Consider the following 12463-nt stretch of genomic DNA (forward strand, 5'->3'; position numbering starts at 1 on the left):
TGTTTTTACTGTGTGAAAGTGACATTTCCAGACATACTCCTTGGAAGTGATGCTCATGAGGATAGATGAGCAAGGCTTTGTGGTGAGATCCCAGGGTAACATTAACAGGCTTCGGAACTGCACAGCTTTCCAGCTAGGAGGCATTGAGCATTTCTAGGCAAGGGGATCCTAGCATTATGCAAGGGCATTTCCCAACCTCGTTCCCAGAGCCTGGTTGACAGGAGCATTCTGAAGGACATTCCTGGAGAGACCCCACAGGGTGGCGTCACTATAGTAGAGCATGAGGACTTTCTTTTAGGCAGTGATGGTTTGAGCTTTCTCCCTGTGCAGCCTTCTACACATCTCCTCCCTGGTTTGTACCGGGAATGAAGGAGCCACCTTCTAAACGTCACTCTCAGCTGGCCCCAGGGGTAGAGTCAATCATCATCCGCATCTCTTGGTGTTTTGGATGGCAGGGCTGTCTGGGCAAGGACAGGGAGGCCCAATAAGGAGAAGCTAGGTGACCCATTGCCAAGAAGTGGGAAGGAACCTGGGTCTCTTCTTTAGTCCTGCTCCGGTGGGTATTTGACCCACAGCCCTTATTAGAAAGATGTGGCCAAAGATCCTGACCCTGGTTCTCACCTTGAAAGGAGCCTGGAACAAAATATGCTTCTGCTTCTGTTCTGATCCCAGAGGCAAGCTTTAAACTTAGTGGTGCTGAGTTATGGGCCAGCATGGGTCACTCCTAACATCTATCAGGATTTAACTGACATGTGCTCTTTCCCACACCCTCAGCCAGGAAGAGTTTAGCCAGTATACCAGGGTGTTTGTTGTGGCTTGAAGTGTCAGAAACTGAACCAAGCTGCCACCCAAAGAGGATGGATTAAGTTAACCATGTGTCCCTGCACTAGGCTTGCTGCTCCCAGGGAAAAATGTGAAGTGAATCTGTTTTAGTGTGTTCTCTATGGCTGGCTTGAAAGATCACACATATCTGGTAGATAAGGAAACATTTCAAGAAGGGGAAGGGTGAGTGAACTCTCCTTGTGGTCCTGTTTTAAAGAATACACAGGCCTGTTAAAAACCACCATTGGGTTGGGTGTGGTGGCGCATGCCTGTAGTCCCAGCACTTGATAGGCAGAGGCAAGCGGATCTCTGCGAGTTCAAGGCCAGCCTGGTCTACATAGTGAGTTCCAGGACAGCTGGGGCTACAGGGAGACCCTGTCTCAAAAAGACAAAAAAAAAAAAAAAAAAAAAACACCATTGAGCTTGGTGTGATGGCTCATGCCTTTAACCACAGCATTTAGGAGGCAGAGGCAGGCAGATCTCTGACCTTCAGACAAGCCTAATCTACATAGTGAGTTCAGGCCAATCATGGCCACATAGTGAGACCCTGTCTCAAAAAAAAAAAAAAAAAAAAAACAATCAAAAAAAATATTGAAATGTTTTAAAACAGCCTCTCTGATTTTGTTTTAAGTTTTTTTAAAATGCAGTGCCTGTCTGCCTAGGTCCTATGCTCTTTGGGGAGGACTCTGTAGTGTAATCAGGAAGCCTAAAAACTTACAAGGTGCTTTTCCCCAACATGTACAAATAACTGCTTACATGCTGAGTGTGGGTTTGCAGAGCACGGCAGAGCTGGAAATGGATCTTTGCCTGCGAGTCCTTCTGAACCTTCTGGCAGTGTTAAATGTTCTGTCCACCCTTGAGCTCTGCCAACCCCCAGCACTGGGAAGGAGTTAACCAAAGGCTTGCCAGTTTGCCGCCTTCAGGGTCTTCCCTAATTACAGTGTCTAGCACATGCACAGATCCATTCTTATCTCCTGGGATCCTGTTTATATGTGTAAAGTATTTGACAGTTGAGTTGTTTTGTCAGGAAATTCTGAACAGGGACATGCTGTGTGTGACAGCAGAGAAAGGGGCCCAGCATGGTGCTCCTGAAAGGCCCGCTGGGGCAGACAGCAGGACCCTGTCTCACCTCTCACTCCGAAAGACAAAAGAAAAGCTTTAAACTTAGTGGTGCTGAGTTATGGGCCAGCATGGGTCACTCCTAACATCTATCAGTTGCATCTATCGGTTACAAGGTTATCCCACAAAATAAAGTGGATTGCCTGAATGGTGGGCTCCTGAATGCTTAAGTTTGCCACTATGTGGGGGTCACTGGGGATGAATAACCCATTCTTTGGTTTGTTTCAGAAACATGTGTGTTTGCATTTCTTGGCCTGTCCATTTTTAGTTTCCCTCACAAGTTTGAAATTTCCTTTGTCATCTGGTGCATAGTAAGTATTTTTCTTGTTTTTTTATTTAATGACTTATTTTTAGATCGATAACTACATGTTCTGCAGTCATTTATGTAACTGTTAACAGTTCAAAGTCAACAGCTACATAGACACTCTTCTGTTTGAAGTTTTTTTTGTTAAAAAGATCACAGACATATAATAAAGGGAAGATTAGGATTTTGATGTGTTTGAATTTTGAGTGTCATGATTTCCTTTGAACAGTCCAGTTTTAGCCAAAGGAGATGGAGGCAGGAGGATCAAGAATTTAAGGCCAGTCTCAGCTACACAGCGAAACCCTATCTCCAAAAGGGGGGTGGTGATCAATCATAGGGGACCCCAGTTCTTTTGGGGGTTGGAGTGGAGCAGTTACATGGTCAGCATTTAAAAGAAGGGTCCTGGGCTGGAGAGATGGCTCAGTGGTTAAGAACACTGGCTGTTCTTGCAGAAGACCCAGGTTCGAATCCCAGCACCCACATGGCAGCTAGCAGCTGTCCTGTAACTCCAGTCCCAAGGGATCCGACAGCCTCTTCGTCTTGCAGAAGAGCCAGGTTCAAATCCCAGTACCCACATGGCAGCTAACAACTGTCCGTAACTCCAGTCCCAGGGAATCCGAGAGTGTCTTCTGTCCTCCGTGGGCAGTGCACGACACAGGTGCACTTACCTTCATGCAGGCAATACACGCATACACATAAAAATAAATAAAATTAAAAAAAAAAACTTAAAAAGCGTGGAAAATAAAATAGAAATAAAAGAAGGGTCCTTGCTCTGTCTGATCTGGATGACACTAATGACTTCTTACACGTGGGCATTTCACCTGTGTGCCCAGGTCCTCTGTGTTTCTTCAGTGTGAGCTGGTCCCACACTGACTTGTTCCCCAACTCCTCATGTGCTCTCTCTTTAGCTCTTCCATTGATTGGAAGGGCTGGAAAGGCACCTTGCTGCTTTTGGAGTGCCCTGCACCTCCTCTATAGTTAGTGCATATGGCCGCTTAGCAGAACTTAGTGGCCAGGAGACAGGAAGGCCTGGCTGTGTTGCAGGGCAGCTGACAGAGAAGCTAGGGAGCCCTGAGGAGGAAGATGGCCCCCTGCTGTCTGGGCACAGCACCTCTCCTATCCCTGTCACTGAGAGCTCGGTGCTGTTTGTCACAGTTGCCTGCCTTCTGAACTCAAGTTTCACAATGACAACACAGCAAAGGCCTTTTACAGAATCTCTGCTAGTCTTACTGTTTGCTGGGGCCACAGTTAGTCAAATCTGAAACACTGTAGAAAGAAGATTGGATTTCAGTGGGTAAAACGGGGAAGGACTCTCAGCCATGGGCTGGCAGGAAAACAAGGTATGTGTGGGGAGGGCCAGTCAGTTCCCTCAGCCCCCGGAGACCAGCACAGGCCACCCTGCTACCTGTCCTGAGGAATCCACACTGTGCTGAGGGGCGTAGTTTCACCCTCAGCCTCCACTTGGTAGTCCAGAGCAGGTGTGGGAGACATGGATCCACCCCTTCCTGCCTGCTCAGTTTGGACCAGTTACTTTCTGTGCCTTAGTTTCCTTCTCTGCAAAATGGAAACAGTATCCACCTCATCAGACTGTTGTGAGGACTTAAATTTAGCCTAGTATAAAGCATACAATACACTGATTAGTGTAGACTCTAGCCCAGGAGTGTTTGATGACAGAAGTAGTTAAGCCAGCCACGGCATGCACTCAGGCTGTTAAAGGAGTGAGCATGAGCATGTACCTCACCCACCGGCAGCCATGGAGGGAAGCAACAGTAATGAGCAGTTCCTGAGATGACGACCCCCCACCCTCCCAAGAAGATTGGAGCTTGGCATGATGCTCTGTTTTGCTTTGTTTTTATTCTTTGTGGTGCTGGAATCTAACCAAGGCCTTGTATGTGTGAGGCAAGTGCCCTACCCCTGAGCTCCCCGACCCACCCCAGCCCCATGGAGCTATGTTTTAAGACTAACAAGCCCTTAGAGACGGCAGGAACAAAAAGCCTCCTGGGGAACACGGCATGCTGCTCAGAGCGCCTTTTGTGCTCCCAGGTGCCAGGTGGGCCTCGATCAGCCCTCTCTCCTTGCCCCAAGGACCGGGCCCCAGAGAGGCAGACACACCTGCCTGTCCCTCCAGAGGTTACCCACTGGGGAGTAGCATAAAGCCCATCCCATAGTGGAGTCAGCTTGCCCTTCAGCACCCTGGGCACCTCTCTAGGCTGTTGGTGTCCCTTTTGTTCTGTCTAACTGAAGCCATGGGTGATGCTCAGTAGTCTCCTCCAGCTTCTGAGATGGAAAGTCAGAAGTGTCATCCCACTGGGTGTTGGCACCAGCACCCCGTGTGGTTGTTTGCCATCATCTATGCTACTGGTGTCTGTGTCTGAGGTCAAGGCTGCCTCGCAGTGGTATTACCTTATGTCAATTAGGCCAAGTCTCTGTGGAGATGTGGCTGAGTTCATCTCACACTTGGCTTGTTGCTGTTAACAGGTGCTGGTACTGTTCGGCAGAGCAGTCAACATTTTCCCTCTGTCCTATCTGCTGAACTTCTTCCGAGATCACAAAATCACCCCGAAGATGATGTTCATCATGTGGTTCAGTGGTAAGTGCCAGGATGAAGGCGAGGTCCTGAGCCTGTCTTCTTAGTCCTTAGAAGCCAGTGCCTGGAGCCACGGCAGCTCTAAGCACCCTCTGTACTGTCAGCCAGGCCCCCATGGATGACACCCTCATCATAGTGGGTGAAGTGGGTGTCCCCTGTCTGTCCCAGAGATGAGGAAGCTTTGGTTCCAGGTGGGCAAAGGACAAGCCTAGCATCTCAGGACCCTTGGAGGCAGAGCCAGGATCTGCCCCACTCTGTCCATGTCCTTGGCAGGCCTATGCAGTGCAGTACTAGGTGGTGCAGTGTGGTTCTGTATGGTGTGGTGCTGTGTGATACTGGGTATGTAGGGTGGTGTGGTGCTATGCGGTGCAGTGCAGTGAGGTACTGGGGTGGGGATGGCACCCAGGGCCTCCCATGCTAGGCAGGCTGTCAGCCTCTGAGCCACAGCCCAGCTGCCACATGCTGGCATTTCTTACCCTTCCCATCACCATTCTCATGGTTTAATTTGAGCATTTCAGCTGCTGTTCAATCACATTTCTCTACTCTTTCAAGACTGGAAATGATTTCATGAATCTTTGACTCCTAAAGAACCAGATCCTTACATTTGTTTTGAGCAGTACATGGAGTTCGTGTTTCTTGTTCACACATAATTTAAATTTTCCATGTGGGCTGACGTATGGCAGCATGCTTCGTAATCTTTCCTCCATCAGCAGACCTGTAAACTTGTCTTATAATTGTTCTTCAAAAAAGCCTTATTTTAGCCAGGCATGATGACACACACCTTTAATCCCAACACTCTAGAGGCAGAGGTAGAGGCAGGAGGATGATCTCTGTGAGTCTGAGGCCAGCCTGGTGTACATGGTGAATTCCAGGCCAGCTGGGGCTACAGGGAGACCGTCTCAAAACCACAAAAATAAAAAAGGCCTTCTTTTTTCAAATGTGTGAGCCAGGTACACTGGCACATGACTGTCATTCCAGCCACTTGGGAGAAGAGGGCAGGAGGATTGCCAGCTTGAGGCCAGCCTAGGCTATACCTGGACCCTGTCTCACATAAACAGAAAAAGTGTGTTTGGTATGTATGCATGTATGTATGTGTTCACATGTAATGAAAGAACCTTGTTTTTTTTTTAATTCATCGTTACCAATGAGGAAAACTGTGAGGTAATCAATCCAGGTCTTCAGAAGTGTGCCAGGCATTTCATCAGGTCATGTGAGAGACTTGGTAGTAAGGAAAACACCATGGGCGTGGGTGTTAGATGGAGTCCGAGGCCCCTTGCTCTTTCCTCTTTCCCTGCCAGGCTGGAGCTAACCAGGCCCGTCTCAGGCATGTTTGCCTTCCGACCTGATCTTCGGCCCCTATCTCTGCCTGCTCCATCATCTTATTTGTTCCTGTTTTGTTTTTTGTTTCTTTGAGGCAGGGTTTCATTATGTATGTCTGAAACCTGCTATGTAGACCAGGCTGACCTTGAACTTATAGCAGTCCTCCTGCTTCTGCATCCCAAGTGCTGGAATTACCATCATTTAAAGTCTCCTCTCCCAGTAAAAACCCAGCCACATCAGTCACATGTTTTCCCCCGACCCCAGCTGTTCCTGGCTCCTCATCCCATCCCCCTTTTCTCCACTTCACTTCCCATCTCCTGTGCTGGCTTTGGCCTTGGTTCCTGCAGTGGTCAGCCCTCATTGCAGTATCCCTGCTGGGCTTCGGACTCCTCCTTCCCACCCCAGCTGCCTACCTATGGCAGACATATCATCCACCCTCATGGGGCTCCCAGCCTCCCACCAGGTACCTCCTGCACTGACGCCAGACAGTGGTGTCCTAGGGCCTGACCCTGCCTCCTTCTGAATTTGATACCTGGCTGCACTGGGGTTCACCCTTCCTCTGGAGCCCAATCTTCTCTGCCTCTGGATGCCAACGGGCCACACCAAGCTCCTTGAGCCCAAGCCTCTGCCTGGCTCACCCTCCCCCTGACTTCCTTGAGAAGCAGCAGGGTATGCATGGCTACTTCACTGGCATTGAGGGGTGTGTACTGAGCATCATACTTGTCAGGTTACCTCAGCCTGTGGCCTTCGTGGGCTACCCGTCTCCATCTCTGCATTCCACCCTCTCCTGAGGTCCTGCCATCTCAGGTCTGGACTGCTACAGCAGTCATACCTTTCAGCCTCTCAAGGGGGCTCTCTGCTTCCATGTCTGGGCCATCCCATCCCTGCCCCTGTTCCCCAGGACTCTTCTGGCATTCAGTGTTGTGTTTGCTGTCTCTCCCAGTTGCTCTGGGAGACAGGTAGATCTGGTGCAAAGAAGCTGTCACCCAATAGCAGCCACACCCTCAGTCTTGCCCACAACAGCATTGCCAACAGGCTCTGCAGAGGCAGCTCCCTCAGACACAACAGTCAGTCACCAGTCAGACTGCATGCTCACTACTGCCTGTGTATGCTCATGCCCTGGGCAGGACACTTCCTCCCTAGCCTGGCCCCTCCTGTGTGCCATGGAGAGCAGCAGTGCTGCTGGGTTTCTGACAGGCTGTCCTATCTGTGCACAGAGCACCTAGCTAGGGACCTGGATCACCCAGGAAGGACTCAGCCACCATAGCTGTCATGTGATAGGTCTGACAGATCCCTGAACACCTGCTACACAGTAGCTGATCAGGTCGCCATTAGATAATGTGGCCAGCCTGTGCAACACCTGCCAGGGGATTGGGTCAGGCTGCTGTAGCCTGCCCTCTTGTCCCCTGGGCCACTCCAGTGGGTCTGATACAGTCCCACTGTTGGTGGCATCCCAGGACCCTTGGAGGCAGAGTCAGGACCTGCCCCCCTCTGTCCATGCCCTTGACAGGCCTATGCAGTACAGTGCTGTGCTGTGTGGAGTGCTGTGGTATTGGGCTGAACCCACCAGGACCCCACCCCTACCTGTTTTCTCCTTGCTCTGCCCTGACTGTCTAAACATCCCCAGGCCTGCGAGGGGCCATCCCCTACGCACTGAGTCTGCACCTGGGCCTGGAGCCCATGGAGAAGCGGCAGCTCATTGGCACCACCACCATCGTCATCGTGCTGTTCACCATCCTGCTGCTGGGTGGCAGCACCATGCCCCTCATCCGCCTCGTGGACATCGAGGATGCCCGGGCACGCCGCAGGAGCAAGAAGGACGTCAACCTCAGCAAGACCGAGAAGATGGTCAGTACCGCAGCCTGTCGCGGGGGTCGGGCTTCGGGGGTGCCTGGAGCTTGCACAGGCACCTGCACACACACCAGTTCAGTGGCCTGGAGTGAGAACAGGAGCAGCATCGTGGCTCTGGGGTAGGCTGTGTGCTAGCCCTGGGAACTGTTAAAGCCATAGAGGCTGAGGGCTGGCACCATCTGCAGCCCAGGACATTGGAGATAGAGCCTGGGCCTGCACCAGACTCCCAACAGAGGGTCCCTCCTACCATGAGCTGAGCCACCAGCCCAGGTCAGGGACTGGGAGGGTTCAAAATCATGTCATTCCTCCTTCTTGATGGGGTCAAGGAGGGGATGGTGGCTTGTAGTAGCTGTAAAGGCCACGAACAAGGACAGAGGAGAGGTTTAGGACTGGAGGTGCTCAGGCCCTGTCAGCTTAGTGGTGACAGCAGGCCCTGCCCTGTGCCCTGGCTCCTGCCCCCGTCCCCCTCCCTGTTCCTGAGATGTATTTCTTTCTAGTTTTCCTGTTCAAGACTAAAGGCCAGGGAGCTTCACATGGCACGTCTGCGAGTGCAGAGTCAGGACTGGTGGCCCAGAGCCTCCAGGTGACCTTAGGCTCTGTTCAAAAGCCATCCTTCTCAGCTTCTGGCTACCAGCTTGCTTGGTGGTGTTTTGGTTTGGTTTTTGAGATAAGGTCTCACTCAAGCTGGCCTTCTCTGTGTTATCAACTTAGCTGGCCCTGCAGATCTCCTGCCTCAACCTCCCAAGTGATGGGAGTTACAGGAGTGAGCCATGTGCAAATCACCGTTTCTGCTAAGGCTACAGCCACCCTGGGGATGGAAAGCACGCTGCCACACATATGAACCCAAGGAAGTGGGCACTTTCGTGGTTCTACCCCACATAAAAAGGTGCTGAGGTAGTTTTCAGAGCCTGCACACACAGCCATCACACTCTAACCAAGTCCTCAAAGTAGGGACCGGAAGCCAGCCACAGCTGGGAGAGCTTGTTAGATGTACAGATTCGGGGGCCACAGCACTGCCCTGCTGCACCGGAAACTACAGCCTGTGGGTGGCTCAGCATTCCCAGGCCAACCCCCAGTGACTGACAGATCACTTCTCCACCTTCTCCTTGGGCACCATGGGCCAGGGTGGGAGCCCTGGAGCTGGAGACGCCGCACTCTGATCCTGGTGTCTTTGCACCTCCCTGCTGAGGTGGGCAGCTGGAAGTCCAGTCCTGACCTCCAGACCTCCCTTCCCCTGCTCTGACCTGCTAGGTGGAAGCCTGCCCACCTGCAGCCAGAGCTTATTGAACCTCACCACGTGGGGTCGGGGCATCGGCTTTCTCGAGAACGTCCCCATAGGATCACAGGAGGCTAACTGCCCACAGTCACCTGCACTGGGGTAGAGTGTGTTAGGGGTGGGGACACTGGCACCTAGGCAGTGTGGGGGCTCCCAGGGAGGTGCTCCCGACACTCCCGGCTTCCTGTCACAGGGCAACACCATTGAGTCGGAGCACCTGTCGGAGCTCACCGAGGAGGAGTACGAGGCTCACTACATCAGGCAGCAGGACCTCAAGGGCTTCATGTGGCTGGATGCCAAGTACCTTAACCCCTTCTTCACGAGGCGACTCACACAGGAGGTAGGCAGGATCCTTGCCCTCTCCTCAGGACACCCCAGGCCAGGGTGACCTCCACTGCTTCTCCTCCCCCGAACACTTAGCACTCCATTTGTAGGACTTTGTTAACAGTTTTGTTTTCCCAACTGCCCTCTGAGGATGTGAATCAGTTCCTGAAGCTGAGTCAAGAAGTCTCAGGCTCATCAGGGCCTCAGTGGGTCCCTCTGACACACAGGCTCCTCCTGGGGCTTGGGGTACACTGCCCTACCTTTCTTAACATCCCTCATGATAGTGTCATATACCCTCGACAGCTGGGGGGACTGAGGCACAGGGAAGGGAGCCCCTACACACAGGCAAACAGGCTGCATGCCAAGCTGGGAACAGAACTCAAATGCTTCTGATTCTAGAGGCGAGTTTCTAACCTGCCATCTTCCTCCCCTCCAGGTTCTCAGTGCCCTCCGTTACCTCCGCCCCATAGCCTCCCTGACCCCCCGCCCAACCCCCATTGACAGGGCTCTGTCTCTTGCTCCAGGACCTCCACCACGGGCGCATCCAGATGAAAAGTCTCACCAACAAGTGGTACGAGGAGGTGCGCCAGGGCCCATCCGGCTCTGAGGACGATGAGCAGGAGCTGTTCCGACCCTGAGGTGCCCAGGCTTCTGGGTGGGCAGGGTTCTGCTTCCCAGACAGCCAGCCGGGCCCAGAGGAGTGTGCCATATGCAGCCTTCTGAGAAAGTGAGACATCAGAGCCGGGGCTGTGATTTTGTCTTGGAAACTTGCAGGCCTTTGGAGCTAGCTGACTTCAGAAACGTGGGTCAGCTTCCATTCCTCAGTGAGCCAGACCTCCTCTGCTGTTTCTTGGCCTGCAAAGGAGGGACTGCTGTCAGGCTGAAGAGAAAGCGCTGGAACTCCAGGCCATGCCTTCCTCATACCTGGAGCAACTGGTAGGAGTGTCTGCCCTCAAGAGAAGTATCAGCCATTTGTCTCTGGGTTGTCAAGGTGCCTTGGTGTCTGCAGCAACAGCACTGACCTGGTACCAAGCCCCAGAGACCTTGCCAACCTCACAGTCCCTATCCTGGTGTCCTGTCCTCCCTAAGAGAAAAAATGAACAACCTTTTCTTTTGACCTGAAATTGGCACCTCCTTGTCTGCCTTGGGACAGGCAGCTGTGACCCTCCTCTGGGCACACTACCATGCTTACACTGGTACAGAGCTTCAAGGGTGGTCCTCTGGGGAGGGTGTTGGCCTATCCTGTGAGGTTGGACCTCCCTCTAGAGAGACAAGCTGGAAATACACGGTCCTTGTGGGCACCTTGTCCAAGGGTGGGAGCTGCCTCCATGTCCTCCCCCCACTGTGTGTATGTGTCTTGTCACCCCCCCACCTCCATGTCCTGTCCCCTCACCACCTGGCTGCCTCCCCCCTTCATTCTTACCCTCCAGCCAGAGGCCCCTTTCCAAACCCTATGGCATCAGCCTACTGCCCCTCCAACAGCCATGCAGCACTCCATCCTGTCCCTCTACGAGTTCCCTGGCATCTTGGGTCCCGTCGTTCTTGATACCATGATCTTAGTTCTCCAAGACACTGAGGCAGGGGCAGAGCACCCGAGCCTAACTCCCCCCCCCCACCTGGGACTCCAGTGTCCTTAAGTCAGTCAGTCAGTCAGTCAGTCAGTCTGTCTGTCTCTCTCTCTCACACACACACACACACACACACACCCCTTAGGGTGAGGAGCTGCCAGTCATGCCCACAGAGATAGTTACTGCCACATATCCTCACCTGCCCATTTTACAACTGCTATACTTTGCTGGTTTAGTTCATATGTGTGGCCTTGCCTCTTGGCAGGGACACAGTGGGCAGCCTGAGTGGGCTGGTTATGGGTTTGTTTCTTTGTTGCCTCAGACAGTGGGTCTGATGTCAGAAAGGAGTGACCGCCAACCTTCTAGGATTCAGGGAGGCATTTGAGGCCTGGCCTGGCCTGGCCTGGCCCAACATCCCACTATGCTGCACAAGTTCACAGAGTTGGAGAGTTGTGGTTTGCATCTATGTATGAGACAGTCACTTGTCCTTGATAGAGCCGGGGTCTAGTCCACTCTGTATCTCACCTTAGTCCTGTAACTGGAACTATCCTGTTGCTTTGTGTAATTCTGAGGTAGGGAACCTTTGCCACACCCGGCAGGAGACTAGATTGTTCTCTTATCCCAACTCAGAATGAATCTTACCCCGAGATTCTGAGTCTTAGCTCAGAGATGGAGGTTGCTTTGCAAATTCGATGGCTTACCAAGATTTATTTTTTCTTTTTTAAGTCTTGAGTTCATAGGTTAAGCAGTGAACTTAAGGGTTTATTTCAGACTGCTCCTTGTGACTAGGTCTCACAGCCCAGCCATATCTCCACCTGGCTTCCATTCTTAGCTGGACCTGAAACAGAAGCTGGGGCCGAGCTCCTAGGAGCCTGGTGGGAGGGCTGCAAGGTGCCACTGGGAGAACTGAGGTCCAGCCTTGTGGGAAGCGAGCACAGCCGAGCCAGCCAAAGATGGAGCCCTGGCTGGCTGCCAAACCTTGTGCTGTTTACTTCAACTCTTGGCTGATTGCCAAGGCTCGTGAATCCCGCTTGTTTACCCCAACTCTGAAGTATGGTGAGCCCCAAAACAGGTGCTGCCAGCCTGATGATCTTGCTACGTGGGTAATGAGCTGCACTCTGCCTGGCCGCTGCACGTGTGTGAGCTCTGATTGGTCCTGGCTAGAGGGAGGGCTGTTGGAAACGCTATATGAACAGCTGAGGTGTGTAATAAAAAATAGCAAGAACAGAAGAGAACAGAACAGCAACAACGAGACAGCATCATAGTGAGAGAGAATGAGATAAGTGAGAATG

The 12463-nt window shown here is 52.2% G+C and overlaps 1 protein-coding gene across 1 annotated transcript in view; it reads left to right on the plus strand.

The window, feature by feature from the left end:
- Slc9a8 (solute carrier family 9 member A8) overlaps positions 1–10727 on the plus strand; it is a 64515-nt gene extending 53788 nt beyond the window's left edge. Inside the window, exons 12-16 of the mRNA XM_008834857.3 lie at positions 2170–2252; positions 4724–4835; positions 7780–8000; positions 9473–9619; positions 10128–10727. Coding sequence (XP_008833079.1) covers positions 2170–2252; positions 4724–4835; positions 7780–8000; positions 9473–9619; positions 10128–10241 — 677 coding nt within the window. The 3' untranslated portion in view covers positions 10242–10727. The remainder of the gene's footprint in view (positions 1–2169; positions 2253–4723; positions 4836–7779; positions 8001–9472; positions 9620–10127) is intronic.
- The last annotated feature ends 1736 nt before the right edge of the window (positions 10728–12463 follow it).

Source organism: Nannospalax galili, unplaced genomic scaffold, assembly GCF_000622305.1.
Source record: "Nannospalax galili isolate Female #2095 unplaced genomic scaffold, S.galili_v1.0 scaffold1037, whole genome shotgun sequence".
Classification (NCBI taxonomy): domain Eukaryota; kingdom Metazoa; phylum Chordata; class Mammalia; order Rodentia; family Spalacidae; genus Nannospalax; species Nannospalax galili.